The sequence below is a fragment of the Charadrius vociferus genome, unplaced genomic scaffold (assembly GCF_000708025.1).
Source record: "Charadrius vociferus isolate BGI_N301 unplaced genomic scaffold, ASM70802v2 scaffold30, whole genome shotgun sequence".
In the NCBI taxonomy this organism is placed as follows: domain Eukaryota; kingdom Metazoa; phylum Chordata; class Aves; order Charadriiformes; family Charadriidae; genus Charadrius; species Charadrius vociferus.
Window position 1 is genome coordinate 1,148,378 of NW_009646636.1, and position 20,540 is coordinate 1,168,917.

Sequence of the window (20,540 nt, forward strand, 5' to 3'; positions counted from 1 at the left end):
CCACAATTAATATGAACAAAGGGATCATATGCCATTTCATGTTTTTCCCCTAATGTTAGATTCAGATCTCCTAAAACCAACTGACACAGGGATCTGAATTTCAGTTTTTATATAAACTACCTAGTTTTTATATAATCTATCATCAAGCCAATATCCTTCTTCTAATTTTTGCCTTTCTCTGGAATAAATAGTTCAGATTATATTCTCCACTATTCTCAAATTCATTAAGCTAACCTAAAAATAATGTTTAAGGTTTCTCAAAAGGAAAGACAACTAAAAGTTACCTTCAGAAAAACAGCAACTAAAATAATACAATTATTTTTTTATTATTCAATTATGTGTTGATGTCAGAAGTATAAATGCCTTTTGTTTTCCACACTGACACAGAAGAAGTTATCATAAGCCCCTCTCAGTCTTGTGACAAGCCAAGTAGGATCAGTAAGACATTATTTGCAATTGGGGCAAAGTAGTAAAACCAATGGTGTTGCTGATTAGTCATCAAATATATCCTGATGTCAGCAGTTTTCAAAATGAAAATGTATTAACTGTAATGAAAAAATCCTCCTGATTTCAGGGAGGACCTTTGGAACCCCATGTCCTTATAGGCCAGATGACCTGATTTTTCATTACAGCCCAGGTGTTGTGCGCTGGTGACTTCACATCCAAGCAGCCCGAAAGGGGCAGCAGCAATTTAAAAAAAAAATACTTCAGATTTCAGGCATTTTGATTCAATAATTTATTTAATTTTCATTTTCTTTACAAAACATTCAGCCTAAAAATATCTTTATCCACCATTTACCTCTTAAGTTGACTCGGTGTTTTGGTATCTGAAAACTTCTGATTAGTTTGATGTGGAATGCTATCAGAGCTAAGATTTTATGAGTTCATGGGAAGACTGAAATTTCATAATTCTGGGTCAGCCATTTCCAGATTTGCAGACTGTGACGAAGCACATATTTACAGTTGTTTTTCTCTATGGGTCTGTCACTGGTCCTTGTTGGCAATAGTATATAAGGCAAAGCAGTAATGGGCTGTTCCCCTATATCAAGCTGCTCAGGAAAATCTTTTGCATAGGTGGCAAGTGGTGCCTTTGATGACAGTTTACATTCTGCCTAATTATAAAGTGATGACTAGCTCAAATAGAAGAAAACTATGAGGAATGCATTAGATCTCCTTATGTCGCCATTTATCTTTTTTTGTTGTCTAAGAACGAATTCAGAATTGCGTTCTTGTTTCAGAATATTTAAGAATCAAAAGAGAAAATTCCTTTCCCTAGTCTAAGAGCTGTGCTAAAGCTAACCATGTATTAGATGATAGATGCTTATTATAATCACTTTCTAACAACTTGTTCAGCAATTAAAATCAATCATGCTGTTTAATTCCTCTTAATTTGGATACTTTAGATATGTGTTACATATGAAACTCTTCCTTCCAAACTTGATTAGCTGTTTTTAATAATCTGCATTACTCTTGAATCCTTCAATGCACATAATTTTACTATTTTCTTCTCTCACATCTATTTTTATTTCAGTGGAATCACTGGTCGCAAGACGTACGGTACATATTCTGCTCTCCTTTATGGATTTTTAATCCACCTCTGTTCACATTCTAGCCAGGCACTCTGGACTACCAAAACTGTATAAATGTCAGTTAAACCACTTTACATTCATGAATGAGAACAATCTCAGTCTATTTGCACAACTCCCGGTATTCTAGCTTTAATGCCAAGATGCCACTGACATTCTAAACCATTGCGTGCAATTGGTCTTGTATGCTTTGGTAGTTGTCTTTATTAACGTATCAATTGCAATTCCTCTTTTTCCGCTGAACGTAATGAATCCTATAACACTAAATTCGAAGAACTTCCTTGTGGCACTCAGTTATGCCTTTAAAATTGAAGTTTGAATTTCATACCCAGCCACTATAGTCACACAATTGGCTAAATAGTTGAAGGGCTGAAGACTCCTCTGAGACGTCCTCATTCTGCAGTGATGTGGACCTTGCGAGACTGGTCTTGCTCCTGCAAGTCCTGCCCACTACCAGTCTTGTCTGACATCAATACAGGAATTTGGGGATTCAGTTTTGGTAAAAGCATGAGCCTACACCATGTGACAGGCTAGATTCAGAATGATTTCTAGTTTCAGAATCAAGGGTCATATTGCCATGACATGATGATTTAAAAAAAAAAAAAAAAAGAAAAAAGAAAGGAAAAAAAAAGGCTTAAGCTGAAAAGGAAACAGTTGAAGCATATGAAATGTAAACTGTTAAGTAAGCTTTCATTTCAATAATACCCTTTTTTTCTTTTTCTGACCTTTTCCTATCCAGGCTTGATAATCTCTTAGATGTTATTAGAGACGGCAAAGGCTGTAAGATTTATCTGAGAGATGATATTACAGCTGTTAAAATCTTGAAATACTTCCTTTAGAAAAATGCACAGAAAAGGAGAAAGAAGAACTGCAAAGATATTTTTTTTAAACATATCTATCTTCTATCGCCAGGGCTTATTGCTACTTTCAGCTTGAAACACAGATACAGCAAACAGTCTTAGCAATCTCTTCAGGTCCTGATACACTCACACCAGCATTATGCAGCTTATGATATTACTTTCCGATGTTGGGTCCAAAATTGCAGTCATCACCAGCTATGGCACATGAGTGTTAAGCAGAAGGCAAAACCAGACAGAAATGATGAAGAATCTCAAAACAGATAAAATCTATTTAACTAATTTGAACAATATAGACTTCTCCCCTCCTTGTGCCAGGAACACTGAACAGATGAATACACCAATATCTTTATTTATTACTATGTGGGGAGTGGGGGTGGGGGAGAAAAAGAGAAGAAAGTGAGTGTTCAGGTTCAGGTGTTCTTCAGTATTTACAGAGAAAAGCGATGATGCCTGCTTAGGTCATTATTGCTTCTAAAATGTCACAGTATCCTGGGATCATGGCAACAGAAGTTGAGCAACACAGGATTTAGATAATCCTAGATTCAGAATCAGAGGGCTGAAGGAGATTTTAAGAGGTTATCCAATTTATCTCCATATCTCTATGGAAAAATTGGCTTTTGCTGCATCATATCTCAGTGCCTTGCCTTGCCTGTTCTTAGACATCCTCCTTCAGACAGATGCTGGACCCTAAAACTACCTATTTTTGACCCTTACTGTCCTTACCACTAGAAAACTCTCCCTGATATTTAATCAGAATATATTTTAAATGTTTGCTATGTGTCCTAGCCATTATGGAAGCAGATAACAGATACTTTTCTTCCCCCTAGCAACAGCCTGTTTGCACTTTGTATTTTCTCCTAACAGGTTTTATTTTCCAGGTTAAACAAATCTAATTCTTTGATTCTTTTTTTGTAAGCTGAGTTTCCTAGTTTCTCGATTGATCTCAAAATGCTTCTGCAAGTACTCTTCAAGTATGCCACAGTTTTCCTCAAAATGCTAAAATTGGGCTCAGACTGAGTTTCATCAAGATCATTTTGAACTGCATACCCTGCTTTTGGCATGTTATTAGTGCCTTCTAATCTGGTTTGCCTGCACAGTGTTTAGGCTCACTGCCTTCAGTCCACATTCCCAAAGCCTGACATCTTCATTTCCCTTCACAATATCCCCAAACACAATCACTTCCGATGCTGCTCATCGCCCATTAGATCTCTTCGCTAGTCGATTGATTCATTGATCCATTTCAAACATCATTTCCAGGCACAATCTGTGGGGCAGATCAGGAGCCTCTCTTGCTCAAAGACAACCTCCTTGTTTCTGAATTTGAAGAATGTGTTTGTTTGAGTGTGTTTCTGAGGCTGAGTTTGACTTTCCATAACCAAGAGAAATCTCCAGGCATCACATGCCCAATGTGTGTGCTCCTCTCCCTCATGCTTGTGTCACATGTGCCTTACTTTCATAGCAGGCACACAGACATGCCTAAGCACAAAGAGTGTCCATTTTTCCCTAGATTAACAGTTCAGTAGTAATAATAATAGTAAAAAACCCCTGATCTCAGTCAAAGCTCAAGAAACATCTTTTTTTTTCCCTTCAGTTACAAAAGAACAAATATAAACAAATAAAATTGAACAGAGAACATTTTGACTGAGTAAAAAGGCAAAATGAAGGGGAGGAAGAGGGCAGATGTGAGCACCTTCATATAGCTACTGAAATAGGAGAATATGTACCACAATATATTTAGTGTACTAGTAGAGGTATTGAGATATAGGAACTAATCTGCAGATCTCAGCTCCAGCTGATAACCTAGAGCAACTCAGAGTATCCTAATTCTGATTTTAATCAGCAATCTACATGTCAGCTCTTTCAGGAAGTTAGCATTATAACTTACAGACCAAAAATATAAATATATATACCTAAATCTACATATGAAAACAAAATATTTAGTAAAGAGTATATAAGTTAAACTAATATTAAAGTGGTTTTACTTTTAAGATACAGTGCTTTTGTCACCAATGATATCTTTAGGCTGATCCACAAATAAATCGCATTCATTAAATATTTTTAGTCAAATGAAATTCCTTTTAAAAGACATTATGGTCTAGAATTAAGTAGAATGTTTCATTTCTGTATAATGAAGTTCTTATCAATCAAAATCAAACAGTATAGTACAGATATCAAACTGTATCATTACAGTTAGCGATAATGTGGCTGCCTCTGGGTGAGGATTAGGGGGATGGAAAACAAAGGAGATGTTGTAGTTTGTGTCTACAACTGATTGCCCAGCCAGGATGATAGCACTGATGAGTTATTCTATAGGCAATTAGGAGAAATTTCTGGATTGGTAGCCCTTGTCCTTATGGGTGATTTCAACCAGGAATATCACACTGCTGTGATGAGCGGGTCTTGGAAATTCTTGAAGTTTTTTAGAAGATGACCTCTTGTCACAGGTACTCAGTGAGCCAACAACAAAAGATGCTCTCCTACACTTGCTATCAGTGAATAGAGAAGGACTCGTGGGGAATGTGACGGTAGGTGGCTGTCTTGGCCACAGTGATCATGAAATGGTTGAACTTAAAATTTTCCGTGTAATGAGAAAAAAGGACAGCAGAGTTGCTACCCTGGACTTCAGGAGAGAAAACTTTAAGCTCTTCAGGGGCTATTTAGTAGAGTACCCTGGGAATCTCCTTGAGGGCTTAGGAGTCCACAAGTGCCAGTCATTCTTTAAAAATCACCTTTTAGAAGCACAGGAGTAGGCAATTCCACTGTGTCGCGAGTCAGGCAAGCGGGACAGAAGACCAGCTTGGCTGAACAGGGAACTCCTCATGGACCTCAAGAGGAAAAATAGACTGTATGATCTCTGAAAGCGAGGTCAGCCTTCACAGGAAGATTACAGAGTTGTGTTTCATATGTGTGGGGAAAAGACATGAAAGACCAAAACCCAATTAGAGTTGACACTGGCCAGTGTTGTTTCAGATAACAAGGGATTTTTTAAGTATGTCAATAGCAAGAGGAGGTCTAAAGAAAACATTAGATTGATACTTGCTGAAGATGGCCATCTAACAAATAGGGATGAAGAAAAAGCAGACGTGTTCAATGCATTTTTTGCCTCAGTCATTAATAATACTAATAGATCTTGGACTGCCTGGTCCCCTGAGGACCACAAGCGCGGGAACAATGACTTTCCTTTTGTGGAAGATCACCTACCAAAGGTCTTGGGAGTATGGGGAGGTCCCTGCCAACTGGAAGCTAGCCAACGTTATTCCAGTCTACAAAAAGGGCATGAGGGAAGACCCAGGGAACTGCAGACCTGTTAGTCTAACCTCAGTTCCTGGAAAAATTATGGAGAAGATTATATTGAGTACTGCTGAGAGGCATTTAAAGAATAATGCAATCATTAGGCACAGCCTACATGGGTTCACAAAGGGAAAGTCCCATATAACTGATTTGATATCCTTCTATGATAAGGTCACTCGCCGAGTGGATGAAGGGAAGGCGGTGGATGTAGTTTTTCAGGGAACTGCAGACCTGTTAGTCTAACCTCAGTTCCTGGAAAAATTATGGAGAAGATTATATTGAGTACTGCTGAGAGGCATTTAAAGAATAATGCAATCATTAGGCACAGCCTACATGGGTTCACAAAGGGAAAGTCCCATATAACTGATTTGATATCCTTCTATGATAAGGTCACTCGCCGAGTGGATGAAGGGAAGGCGGTGGATGTAGTTTTTCTGGATTTTACTAAGGCTTTTTGAGACCGTCCCTCACAGCATCCTTCCGGACAAGTTGTCCAACTGTGGGATGAGTAGGTTCACGGTGCATCAGGTGAAGAACTGGCTGAAGGGCAGGGCTCACAAGGTTGTAGTGTATGGGGCTACATCTGGCTGGCGACCAGTCACCTGCGGTGTTCCTCAGGGTTCAATTCTAGGGCCAGTTCTGTTTGATACATTTATCAACGATCTGGATGCAGGACTTGAATGCATCATTAGCAAGTTTGCTGATATGAAACTGGGAGAAACTGTTGACTCTCTTGAAGGACAAGAGGCCTTGCAGAAGGATCTAGATAGATTGGAGCACCGGACAATCATCAATGGCACAAAATTTAGCAAGTCCAAATGCCATATGCTGCACCTGGGACAGAGTAACACGAGGCAAAAGTATACATGCCCTGCAATTTAAGAAGGATATTAAGGTACTTGAATGCATTCAGAGGAGGGTAACAAAGCTGGTGAAAGGACTGGAAGAAATGTCCTATGAGAAGAGGCTAAGGACTTTGGGCTTGTCTAGTTTGGAGAAAAGGAGGATGAGGGGTGACCTCATTGGTCTCTACAGCTTCCTAAAGAGGGGAAGTGTAGAGGGAGGTGCTGAGCTCTTCTCCCTGGGATGCAGTGACAGGATGCGTGGGAACAGTTCAAAGCTGTGCCATGGGAGGTTTAGACTGGACATTAGGAAGCATTTCTTTACTGAGAGGGTGGTCAAACACTGGGACAGGCTTCCTCGAGAATACCCCAAGCCTCCCAGTGTTTAAGTGGCATTTGGACAATGCCCTTAACAACATGCTTTAAGTTGGTCATCCCTAAATTGGTCAGGCAGTTGGACCAGGTGATCATTGTAGGTCCCTTCCAACTGAAATAGTTCTGTACTGTTCTTTTCTGCTCTGCTCTGCTCTATTCTATTCTATTCTATTCTATTCTATTCTATTCTATCGTATCCTATTCTTATTCTTATTCTATCTTGTCCTGTCCTAGTATTATAGTAAAAACATAGTAATAGTATAATAATATAATATGATAAAAACTAAAATATAATAGTGCCATATAATATAATAATATAGGTTTGAAAAAATATATTAATAGTATGACTATAAGCAGACAAAAGCAATGCTAGAAGAACATTGTTCTTAGAAAATCTGTACAAGATTTTAACTTCAAATTGTTACTGAAACATTTGGTAGGAGTAGTATAAATTATTTGGGGAAGGGCAGCAAAACAAAAGTCAGGAGGTAAAGTTGAGATTAAATTTCAAAGAAAGGACATGTCATCTTGAGAAGATCATTGAAACCTTAGGACAAAGATTCCCAATGAAGCTATCAAGGGAGTCAACCACTCTTTAGGGCTTGCCGCTGCCAAAACATTGGAATACCCAAGAAGATAAAGAAAGGTAGACCTGTAGCTGTTTGTTGAAAGGTTATCCATTACTTTTCCTTAAGTATCATTAACCAATAAATTACAGCTCCTACCTAACCTTTTCAGAGATACCTGAAGGTGCAGGCTGTCACTGCTCCTTCTATTTGGTACCAGCTGTCTCCCACTTTACTAACTCACTTCACACCCTTTTGCCACCTTCCCTGATATGACCTTTGATACCAACTACTAATACATGCTGTATTAACAGCATGACCTTTCTAAAAAAATAATTGCAATGAACCTTTTAATAATTTGGTCTCTGCCATCCCAAGGACTTCCTGCTCGGAAAATACTTGTTTTGGTGATGACAGCAATAAAGCAAAAACACAGAGATCAGCTCTCTGAAAATCCTTCTGACATCCACAAATGCTAGTGTTTTGTAAGCTGTGAAATATATTGATTCCAGAGATACACATCCAGGAGCACAGCAGTTTATTATTATCTCTTCTTTGCCATTGCTGCTGAATGATGTCTCCCAAGCCACTGCATACATAAAACTATACATGTGTTTCACCCTTAAAATGTTTTATCTTTGTGTCTCAACTTTTAGCTCTCTCCTGAGAAACCATATATATTAGGAGCTTACTTCATTCTTCAGAGCCAGAGAAGTTTTAAGCAACTAACATGAGTCTGTTATCACACACACTGTATTAAAAGGAGCATTTTATAAGGATAAAGCTCAAACAAAAATCCATATTCTCCTTCTCCAACTGTATTTTGTAAATGCCAGTATAGCTTCTTTTCCAGTATACGTATAGGTGCCGTAAATTTGAAGGAGAAATGTCTGGAGAACAGTAGAATTCTCTTTTTCCTCAAAACAGAGATGCAGGGAGATTTTTTTTTTTACTGTTTACAGGTGAAGTCTGAGAGAAGGAAACTCATGCTGATTTGTTTTTTGAACTAACCTTGACACATACTTAGGGAAACAACGTACTTGACTCGAGCTGGATGCTACTTTAGAGAAACACAAAATACAAAAGAAATTACAAAAGTGAGTGAGAAAGGTACCTTCTTACAACATCTTCTCCATTCCAACATGGGAGTCCATCAGCAGCTGCCAACTCATTACCGCACAGCTGATCAGCCAGGCCGCCGTAAAACGCTCTGTAGAGCCGGAGGTGGCTGATAAATTCTCTGCACAGGGGAACACGGGAAATAATTGACAGTGTCAATCAATAACATTAAGCAGTACTGCTGTTGTGCGTTTCTACAAGAAGATAAAGAAAGTACTTATTCTATTACTCTCCATAGGTTCCAATGATTTTTTAAATCAACTTGTCAATTTCCTGTCAGATAAGTTTGATTCTCTCAGATGCACTTCAGTAACTTAGAAAGCTAATACTTTCATTGGTCAAAGTGAAAAAAAATACTTTACTCATGCTCTGGAACAGATAATGTTTTCCTCCAACCTGAAAATTTCTTGCATAGCTGTGATACAGTTTTCAATGTTACACTTGTACAAATATACCAAAAAACGTTTAAAAAGAGCATAGCAAACAAAAAAAATAGGTGTATACAACTGTCACCTGTTTTTCAAAAGTGCTATCAACTGTTCCCCTACACAGTGTTTTGAATACAAAGAGTATTTGTTAGAGTTATGGAGCAACTCAAGATTTAGATAAGGTGGGTTTAAGATGTAGGTGTTAAATATTTAGTGGATATTTAAATTCCTGTCTGAAAAATGACATCAGTTTTATCATGTGCTGTACTGGTAGGTTATAAATTATGTATTGCTATTTTAAATAATTGTCAAGATGCCCAGAGCTAATGATAAGGTTTTGTATTTAAATCAAAACAAATAATGGCTTTTTAGTTAGTATGTTTTAAATTGGATTGTGATATTTATGTTTATAAATTGTTTGCTTATGTATTGAAAATCTCTTCCTGGGAGACCCATTCCTGTTGTGAAAAATTAAAATATTTATTCATTCTGGTTTATAACATAACACTATACTGAGTTATCTATGACCCGCAGGCACAAAGAAAGGCACCAGCAAATACTGTATTCATTGCTCTGGAAGCCAACAAGCTTCACTTTATGTTGACTTCTTGTATGGTGTCTGGAGTTGTGAAAAAATGACAGAAATATTCTACATGTTTCTCTATATTTAATTGACATAGACCTAAAAAGGCATAAGGAATTAAACTGTTAAGTATTGTTTACTCCAAATTAAAACAGATAAAACATGAGTGATTATATACAGTCCGTCATTTAAAAAGCCATGTGTTCTTTCTTGTAATTGTAGGGCAAATATTTTACACAAACCACAGTGATTTAGATTTACTATGCCTATTAAATGTGGTCTGAGTGCCCTATTAAGTCTAAAACTGCAGTTCTGAAAATCTCGGGTAGGGTCAGTTTTAACTATGCATCATATAATTGTCTATGCACAATATATTTTAAATATGTAAATATGATTCATTCACACTCTCCCAACCACGAATAGTCATATCTTGTATTTCTCCACCCCCAAAACTGTATCCAGTGTGCACAGTATGTTTGCAATTTTCCTCCATTTCCCATTGAGTGGCATTGATTTTGATTTTGTCTATGCTTTGGGTTTACATTCTGCGTGAAAACTAGTGTTTAGAGAACCCTCTCATAGTAAATAGTTGCAATTTCTTCTTCTGCACAATCAATCCATGTATAATACATAAATTGAAATAAATGCAGCTTCCATAATATCTTGTGACAAAGTGCATTCTAACAGAAAGGTCAGTTATTCAGTTTATTAGTAAATACATCCTGAGGCAAAGCTAAAGTTAATACAGAAGTAATAACTGATCTCAGCCCCTGTTTATGTCTGACCAAAGTAGTTAGAAAGGCAGATGGTATGAATGTCAATTTTCACATCATCATCTCCTAGACCAGATAGCATGTAATTAGAGGCAGCCGAGCACAAATGTGTAATTACAGTCAGTTGAAGCTGCAGATACTTCTTATCGTTTATTTGGAAATGTTCATTTATTTTTTTTTTACAGTTTTATTCTTTTGGCTAAAAGCTGTCTACAGTGTTAAGTTCTGGAGAAAAATATACTTTAAAGTTTGTCTGTTACTACGGAATATTCTGCTGAGAAATTTTTTAATTCATCTGACAATTTTTGGTGCAAATAGCACAGAGAAATTTCCTTTTCTTCTTTTACCACATGGTACTAGAAAATACCAGCTTAGGTCTGATGGTAAAAATAATTTAGGAAAAGTTCAAGCAGAGGCTGTCCAACACACACTTTGAAATGTCAACTTTCATCTGGAGATGCATTTGAAAAATATTAAGAAATTAGGGAAGACTTCAGAGTCACACATTTAATGGATACTTTTTGTTCATTTGCTTTCCCAAAGATAACTGTCATTGATCAAGTCTATGCAGTTTGGGAGAAGCCTATTATTTTCTGCTAAAGCCTGTGAAAGATGCTGAGAGCAACCTGCTGCCAGGAGCCACATGGGAGGCAAATAAACTGGAGTTAGATTTGGAGAACAGCACTTCCTTAAAAGCAGGCTGCAAACATATCGCTGAAGTCACTCTTCCATGTGAGGAATTGTTACAGTTGCCATGGGAATATAAAGTGAAACATAAAGCGATTGTGACTAATAAGGAAGGAGGTGATCCAGGAGGCAGCAAATGAAGATGATATCAACTATGAAGTTGCTAAACAGAAATCTATGTCAGTGGATCTTGAATTTCCTCCTGCACCGTCTTTTTGTGGTAGCGCCTGTCGCATGTCATAAAATGTTTCCAGGACCTCAGGCAGGGGGAAGTCATGGGAAAACAGCATTGCTCTGTGCTGCCCACTGCCTCTGATGCCCCTTGAGGTCTCCTTCTGGGCAACCTCCTTGAGGTCAATCCAGACACCACTTATTTTGAAACATGCAACAGTCCTGGATTAAGTGAGATTTTAGAATACAGTTTCATGTTTGCAGAGGGCTTCCGATCAGGAAACATCAAGAACTCACTTAGCTGCACAAACTGAGAAAGTGTGCCTGTATAATAGGTATTGCCTGATGAACTTCTATGCTGGCTAAAGCAAACTTCTGCTTTGCACCTCTTTCCATCTTTCCCTTCCCACAATGTTCTCCAAATGCTGTGTTTGGTGTTGTTTTTTTCTCCACTACTTGGAACGTGAAGGACCTTGCCCTAACTAGAATGGTTTGCCTTTGAAGCTCAGAGGCACTTTTTCTTCTCCAGGCATCAGGAGTGAGCAATTATTCCTTGCAATTCTCTCACTTCGGTTTCCTTCTGCACTGTAAATTGAAATAAAAGGAAAAAGAGGACTGAAAACCTCTCTGTATTTTAGCAAACACTGTAATAGAAAGGAAATTTCTGATTTTAACTTCGCACTTTATTTGCATAATAGGGCGTTTAGTCTCAAATATAATACCGTCCTTACTCCTTACAGTGCAATTACTCCTTACAGTCATTAAAGACTTGATTCATTTGTCCAAAGATAGATTGGCCTTTGAGATGTCCTCAGCTGTCCAAGATATCTGCAGAAGGCTGGAATATATGACAGCATTTACACAACACCTGCATCCTTCTTGGCAGCAGAAGATCAGTTTGGATACCCTAGGACATCCTCAAGTGGCACTGGATGCTTGAAGTTGTGTGGGCAGCTGAACTGAGTCCTCCTCTCCATAGAGTATAATGGCAGCTTAAATACCTAGCTCTTACGCAGTTAGACAAATTTTACCCTGTAATGCTCAGCCAGGTATAAATCAAATCTCTAAGCCTTTGCAGTCACCTGAATTCACTATATACTAGCAAAAGAGGCAGAGGAAAAAAAAAAAAAATAGCTGGACCTGTTTGAACAAGGATTTCAAGATTTAGCCCCAAATGCTTAGTTATCTCATTTTTCACAGTAGAAATGTATGTAAGAACAGTCATTCATTTTTTTCCATCTGATCAGTTTACACAAATAGTCTTCTGATAAGTCACAATCACTTCTTCACAGATGTGATAAAGCTTGCTGATGTGCAAGTTGAATATCATTTGAAAATTGGCACATAGAGTTAACATTCATATTTTACCAATGTTATCCACTCTTTTACATACTTTAAACCACACCAAATTACTCTGGTCATATGTCAATTACTTCAGAAAACAAAATCTAGTAATGAAATTACTCTTTCCAAAACGTAACAGAGCAGATTGTGTTGCCGAAATGCTTTATCCTTTGCAGTCTTACTTATTCTGTAGTAATGCATGCCATTGCATTGAATATAATCTATTCTGTTGTAAAATTAATGGCTTACTTTATTCTTTCTTTCTGGCTGTAAAACTAATGTCTTACTTTCTTCTGTTGGTGAAGGTTTCTTCACTGTCTCTTGAGAACACTTTAAATCCTTGACTATCTTTGTTCTGATCAAAGGAGCAACCTGGAGACTGCGTAGGCTTCCTTACAGGAGGACCACATACCTTGTTCACCTAAAAGGGAAAAAAGCCACAAGAAAAAGGAAAGAACACACTTAAGCAAAAATTATTATGTATCTCTCAATTCAGCTTAAGTCCATTTTAATAAGAAAGAAAGTTTTGTGGACATTAAGTTAAGAAAAGTACCATTAATTATCATGCTTCTCAGCACTATATGCATAATTAATGTAGTAAACACATAACTAGTCACTTTACAGTAGAAAAAACCCAAACAAAATCACTCCTTTTGAAGGAATACCAGATGCATATGCAAGTCACTACATGTATTTTATGTGGCTTTTTTTCTTCCTGTAAGGCAAGTGTATTGCTATGCAGACAGTAACAGTAACCTCAGAGAACATGATGCGTTGTGAACAGTGGCAGATTTCCATTTTTTCTGTATTATACCTCAATCACATTTTTATTATGCATTGAACTTTGTGATTTCTTTTAGGGTTGATGAATTATTATGGCATGTTCAGCACAGTTACCCAGAGCATATAGTGAACAGTTAGCATGGTAGAAACTTGCATTACAACTTTGCAAGATGTAAATTTAATGATCCAAGATGTAAGTTTAATGATTCGGACCATAGATGTTGAAAATATCAAGGGATTTTATATCTCTTGCTTTCTGATCTAGATGTCAATAGATACAAATTCACATGACCTCCCATTTTCCTTTTTGTAAAATGTGATACTGAGCATTTTGTACAATAGAGGGTACCAATTCATGTTCATAGCTCATTATTCTTCCTAGTCAGTGAATAAAAATAATTAGGGCCATACATATTTATTAAATAAGAGATACTTAATGCTGGGGATCACATCAGACACGATAGCAAGCAGACTGAACAGCACATATCTTGTGTAAGCTAGCACACATGCACTACTGAAAAACTAACACCGTATGTGATTTATGAAAACTTGTTTTCAATAGGTAGTCAACTTTTTTAAAAGAAAAAGGGAGAGAGGAGATCGCTGTTGGTTTTAAGACAGGGATCCAATTTTTGAAGCAGAAACATATTCAAAATGCTACCATGAGAAAGACGAAAGGGTGCATATGTCATACAGCAAGGATTACTGTTTCCTGCTGTATTTTATATCCCCAAATGTAAGAACAGAGAAAGCAAATAAATTTCATGTTTCAAGTTACCATCATGCACATTAAAGACAAAAGTGCAAGTCTTAGGGACTGCCTTTCCAACTAAGAACTGCTGTAGTCTTAGTTAAGAAATACATTTAAAATTTAAAATAAAATGAACATCTAATTTTGATGAGTGAGTTTGTTGTTATGCATGGTGTAAGTGGTCATAATGAAAGACTCGTTGAACGTACATGCTTAGACCAGTCAAAAGAAGAAAGAATCAGCATTATTACCACATATGAATAAGCATTCACCTTACGATTTGAAAGTGAGGGTAAAGTTGAAAGTGAATAATCCTTTCTGGGTGCAATTCTCATGTCTTAATTTAGGCATTCAAGTTACAGTTTGAATCCCCTTCAAATGAGGTGCACGAATTTACATGCAAGATGTCCCTGGACATACGGTCAATGTCCTTTAAGGGAATTAATGGGATACACTTTAAACATCATTTGAAGTATTCACCTCACCATTTCTTACTAGAAGCAGTGTCTCCTTGGAGAGCATCTTACTACATTTGTTCTTGTCCTCAAATTCAGTTTAAAACCTCCCTCACACATTTCCCACTATTTTCTCCCTAAGCTCTTCTTCAGAACACATTATCCCACACCCCTCACCAGATTAACTGGACTCCCATTTCCCCCGTAAGTCTCTACAGTCTTTCTAGGTTTCACCTATCCTTGTGCCAGTCTGCCCCTTCAGTGCTGCATTTCTCCAGCCTCTGCAGCAGTCCATCCCACCAGCCACTTGATACCAATACAATGTAGATCTACCAGAAAAAAAAATGCTTTTGTCCTTTTACTTGTCTCCCTTTGCTCCTATTCTCTTATGCTTACTGATGTGACACGGGGAGCATTATGCTTCTGATCACCTTTTAGGACAAAGCAACTGATGGTTTGGGTTACCTCAAGTTCCATCACACCATACACTCTTCAACAACTCTTTGTCTTATTAAGAATAAAAATAAGGGTTTAACAGAGAGTAGGAGTCAGATCCAGTTGTCTAGGAAGGAGGCTCTGTCTCATGACAAGCATGGGTTACATGTGCAGGCTGTTGTAGGTCTTAGGTGCCTTGCACATCTGAAAGAAGCACCTCAGCTGTCAAGGCACTCCCAGAGACTGACTGCACGGTGGGAGCCTGTAAGGGGAGGAGAAACATGGTGGAGATGAGTCACTGGCTAATACAGACCCTGAGCAGCAGTCCTTTGGGTCAGGGAAAAAAAAGAAAGAAAGAAAAAAAATAAATGGCTCCAGCTACAGTAAACTGAAAAAAACATATGCATTCAGCTCCACTAGGAAGGCAGGAGAATCCACACTATTGATATTTCTTGAATTTACAATAAAATCTCATTACATTTTACTCCGACTAAAATGAACAAATAAAGAAAACCAGTAATTTTTAAAGTCATAGTGGCTTGGAATATGGATGATATTTGTTTTACGTGTATTCGAAGTTGCCTCAAAATACTGTTTAATGACCTTTCCCTCTGTTTATTCTCTTTGAGTGAACGTCTCAAGAAATGCATTGTGCAATACCAGGAAACTTGCATTCACTGATACATGTAAAAAGAAACCTTAGTTTGAAATATAAAATCTTTCTTAAAAAATTAATCTTGGGTATACTTTATACATATAAATACCATAAAAATCCAGTCATTATCTGAAATGTCTTTTGAGGAACAGAGTTTTTTTTTTCCAAAACCCATTTTTGGAAAAATCTGAAAACAGCATTAGCTAAATGATAAAAAGTGTTTGTACAGCACCACACACCTCTGCCATTCCCAGAAAGAAGAGCATGACAGTAACCATATTGCTGAGAACTCAGTTCTGTTAATGACAGCTTTCACAGCTGAAGGTCAGCTCACCAATCTTTAGCAAAGTCATTTACTTCTTCATACATAGTTTCTGCAGGATGAGCTACTTCAGCATGTACAATGATATCGTCATTATCTCTGTTACCTTTTTCACAGCTCCGATATTTAAGACCCTGGGACCATTGGCCTTATGTGGTGTCAGTTCTTCTTTTTGTGTTTGGTACATTGCACTTGTATCACTCACCCAGCTGAACCCAATCTGTCTTTTTTTTTCAGCTGTTCACCAGCGGCTGTCACTTTTATGCCATGTTTAAACCATTAACTGTATATACATGCCAAAGGTACATTTGCCTCCCTCACTGGTCCAGTCTTCATTGTCACCCGGTTTCTTCAGTAAACTTGTGCAGATGAAAAGGTCATATACTTTTATCTTGCCTTCAGGTGCCTGTTTTGTATGTGAGCCAAATAATTTAAAATCAAAATGTCAGTACCTCATTTCCCAATACAGGGTTGATGATAGTCTAAAAAATAGATAAACACACTTTCCATAATAATGTCTGCTTGGTTTTGTTTGGGTTTTTTTTTGACACGTTCTTTAGGTCTCCAGGAATGAGCACATGGTATCAGTGTAATGCCACTTAGTTGTATTTCCCATGTTTTCTGAAGGACAGCTATATCCATTAGCCACACGGTTACTTAATTATTAGTCTTTGGGCTGCAAAATTAACCTTCCAAGTAAAAATTCATTCAGTGCTATTACCATCAGTCTTGAAAGACACAGATTGGAATCGTGATTTTCAGAGAAGGGGATCCAACAAATGAGCATTTTGCAGCTGTATCTGATCAGAATGTTACGATCTGATCAGAATCTTACAATCTTCCAGTTTCACTGAAAGGGTATTCCCAGTGAATATTTCCACAAACTGAGCATTTTTCTTGGCTTCAAACACAAAGTCCTAAAAAAGAGTATAAAATGATTCTCAGAGGGAACCGAAAATACCCTGAGAAAAGTGAGACTGAAGAATCATCAAAAATATTCAGCAGAGAATTACACATCTCACTGAATTTCAGGAAGAATTAAAGACTGCTATAAAATTTCAAAACACACAAGCCTCAGCAACTTACTAGGGTGGGTTTGTTTTTGGTTTTTTTTTTTTTTTAATTTTGGTCAAATGTTCTTAAATACCGCATGATATTTAAGAGCATAAAAAGAAACCTCGGAAAATGATAAAACTCCTGATTTTCACAGTTCAGACAAAAGTATTGTCATTACACTCAGCATGCTGCTATTATGCACAATTTGTATGCCACAGTATGATGACTGGGTTAATTAAAAGCTCTTGTAATAACCATGCAGTTAAATTGCAATTAGTGCCACACATGAACTTTATGGCAGTTTGATTTTGCTTGGTTCAGTTCTGTAGAATGTCTACTTATGGTTACTTACAGTGTGGAAAACTGGAGCATCGCAAACCTTTACATCTACACAGGACTGAACAATGATGTGAGCATCTTATCAATAATGGTGGGATACTGTCATGCTCAATAGGAGAAATCAGTCACTTCCTTTGGGGGTTTTTCCCACTATAGAAATGGTTCTTTCTGACCTCAGCATTTCTACTGAATGATCTTACATCAAATGACTGAAGCAAACTGAATGCACAGTCCTGTGGTGCACTTTCGAACTAGATATGCCAAGTCGCGAAGATTAACTATGCCATAATCTTTAAACGCTGCCACTCTGCCAGGAATCCTGAGACTCTCTGCTTCACTTTGGTTCACGGGCTGTTGTGAAATACACTGAAAGTATGAGCATCTTCTAGTCTTGCAGTGTGTCTGTAGTCTGTATTCACTAGTTCTTACTGCTGTGCACAGAGTAACAGGGAATAAAACACTTCTCTGGATACAAACCCTCTTGTGCTTAGACTCAGCTCTAGCTGAGAACCAGAATTGGAGTCTGAAAATTGCTCTTTCTTTTATGTTTAACTGCTTCATGCTTCTTTTTGGTAAGTTTAGCAAGCACTGTAAGTTTTTGATACATATATAACCAGGATCACCCGTAAATGGGGTGCCAAATATTCATTAGATTATGACACAGTCTCTCAGACCCGTAAGCCACCAGTGTAGCTGTTGTCCATATAGGCATTTAAAACTGCTTTTATTTAATGCATGCTTTAGTCAGTGATTAGTCAGGTGGCTTTTGGTTCTCGCTATCAGATCACAAATTTGTCACCATCCCTCACAGTTAAATCCCCTCAAACACTCATGAGCAAATGGACAGCTGAAGTCTGATAACTCTAAAACAAAGCTAGAATGAGATGGGAGGAAGGGACAGGTTGAATATACAATTGTTACCAAAAAAAAAAAAAAAAGGTGGTTTAGTGAATTTTTTTTTATTTTCTAGGAATACGCAAGTGAATACTTTCTTCGAGAAACACATCCTTGATGAGTCACAAGCATTTCCAGCAACAGATTACTAATCAAATGACCCAAAATATTCATCCAGAAAAACAATGTATTAAATGATTACGAATTTTTCTCGATTCAGATTTAATCTTTGCAAGTGGATACGTAATACTTTCAGGTAGGTGCCTGTGTGTCAGACAGTGGAGAAAACGAAGACCAACACAGCATACTCTTTTTTTTTACACCTCATTCTGCCAGCCAGCCTCTGCGAGCAGCACAGGGGAGGATGGCTTCTCTGTCACCAGGCAACACAGGGGTTTGGCACTTTCTGATCATCTAAGCAGGTGAAAATAAAGATTTCTCAAAGTAAGATTAGCTTCTCCTTTTAACTTCGTAATAATCTCCAGCTGAGCTCCTGCTGCAGGAGCCAATACATCCACACACACAGTGCCAGTTTCACTGACTTGTCTTCTTCTAGTTAAACCACAAGAGGGAGCACCAGCATTTCAGTATTTCCAAGCACTTAAGCAGGGTTTTATCGTTCGCTACTTGTAACAGTTGCTTATTTAATATCAAACTTCTGTTGCAAAGAAAAATGTATTTTGATATGTGAGAGCGTGCACATGTGCATGGAAGATTAACGTATTCCCTACTGAGACAAAATTCAAGTGCCTGAAAAGGAGAGCAAGAATTTGGTACAACAGGACGTTTTTCCATCAGAAGGAAAAAGACACTAACGAGATTGTCTTTGGAAAGAGCGGTGGAGTACCACCAGAGTTTACAACACAGGACAATCATGCAGAAATTGTGTATTATTTCTTTGTTTTCTTTCTCAATTTTGTGTTCTTTATCTGTGACTAGTTGTCTCCAGCCTCAGGCAATACCTCTTAGGCACCCAGAACCCTAAGCAAGCTCTAGAGTTACAGCAGCAACTTATAATTTTATAATTTTCATACTTAAGTTTAATCATTTTACAGAACTTGCAAGAGAAGTCCAGGACAACGTTGTGAACAACAGTCTAGAGAGTAAAGCTGATACTTAGAATAATGCTTACACAAATTATAAAAAGCTTAATTTATAATCACTTACAAGACAAATCTTAAATGGACTTGTCAAATAATGATATTTTCAAAGTAATTTTAGTCAAAATTGTAATTAAAAGTTCAGGTGATTGATGAAAAACTGTATTTATAATTTTTCAATTGAGAGAGAGTTGGAAGTGGTTTCAAGCTCAAGAAATAACCAACCCAATTCAAAGCAACCTTGTTAAATGTAATAGTTTGTTGCACGCCCAACCAGATGGTATTGAGCAAAGATAAATGCGAATTACAGACATACAAAATGCAGACCCATCAGAAAGGCAGTGGTAGCCTCATCAGAAAAAACAGAGGATTACATGTTGCAAAAAAAAAAGGAAAAGCCTTTTCTGTGATATATAAATAAAAGTACAACTTGGAGATACGGAATTAATTATTCCGCTCTGGTTGGCACTAGCGCAGCATCAGTGCCATTGCTGTACACCTTTTTGGGGAAATCCACAGTCAAGACAGAGGACCAAGGAAGAGACAAAAATGCTATGAGTTTGCAATTATTATTATTTTTTTTTTTTTAAATGGGGATTTTTTTATATGATTTTGCAAAAAGCTGCTGTCAAAGCTGTTAGATTCTGGGAGGCACAGTCCACAACTTCCATGTGACTGAGATTCGTATGCTCCTCCTATCGCTCCATCTACCAAAATCAGTGCTCCAGCAAAAGTTTTTGACACTGTTCTCATATCTTGCATTTTTAATTATCTGATTTCCTTCATAATTTTGCATGTTCTGATTGTAAAATAAAGTCTAATAGCACATTAAATGAGTTACTTCATATATTTTTAATTTGTGTCTTCTGCTCTTTAACTGCTAAAACCTTAAATGGTTTTAATTCTGCTGCTCCTTTCATGAGGGACTAACACTCAGCAAGTCTGGCAGTAAAAATAGTTTCTCCTGAATGGGGGTGGGAGGGAAGGAAATGATTTTTTTTTTTTAATGGCTTAATGTCAGGGGAAATCCTAATGTTCACAGCCAAGTCACCCTGCAGCCAGAATACAGCACTGCCAGTTCAAACTCTTCAAAGGCAGTTCAGCAAAACTGCTTCTTGTGAGAGG

At 37.5% G+C, this 20,540-nt stretch overlaps 1 protein-coding gene across 1 annotated transcript in view; it reads right to left on the bottom strand.

Annotated features, from left to right (window-relative positions):
* Positions 1-20,540, bottom strand: part of LOC104289900 (glypican-5-like) — a 740,829-nt gene that overhangs the window by 598,812 nt on the left and 121,477 nt on the right. Inside the window, exons 4-5 of the mRNA XM_009888931.1 lie at positions 12,913-13,046; positions 8,635-8,760 (exon numbers count right to left, since the gene is read on the bottom strand). Coding sequence (XP_009887233.1) covers positions 8,635-8,760; positions 12,913-13,046 — 260 coding nt within the window. The remainder of the gene's footprint in view (positions 1-8,634; positions 8,761-12,912; positions 13,047-20,540) is intronic.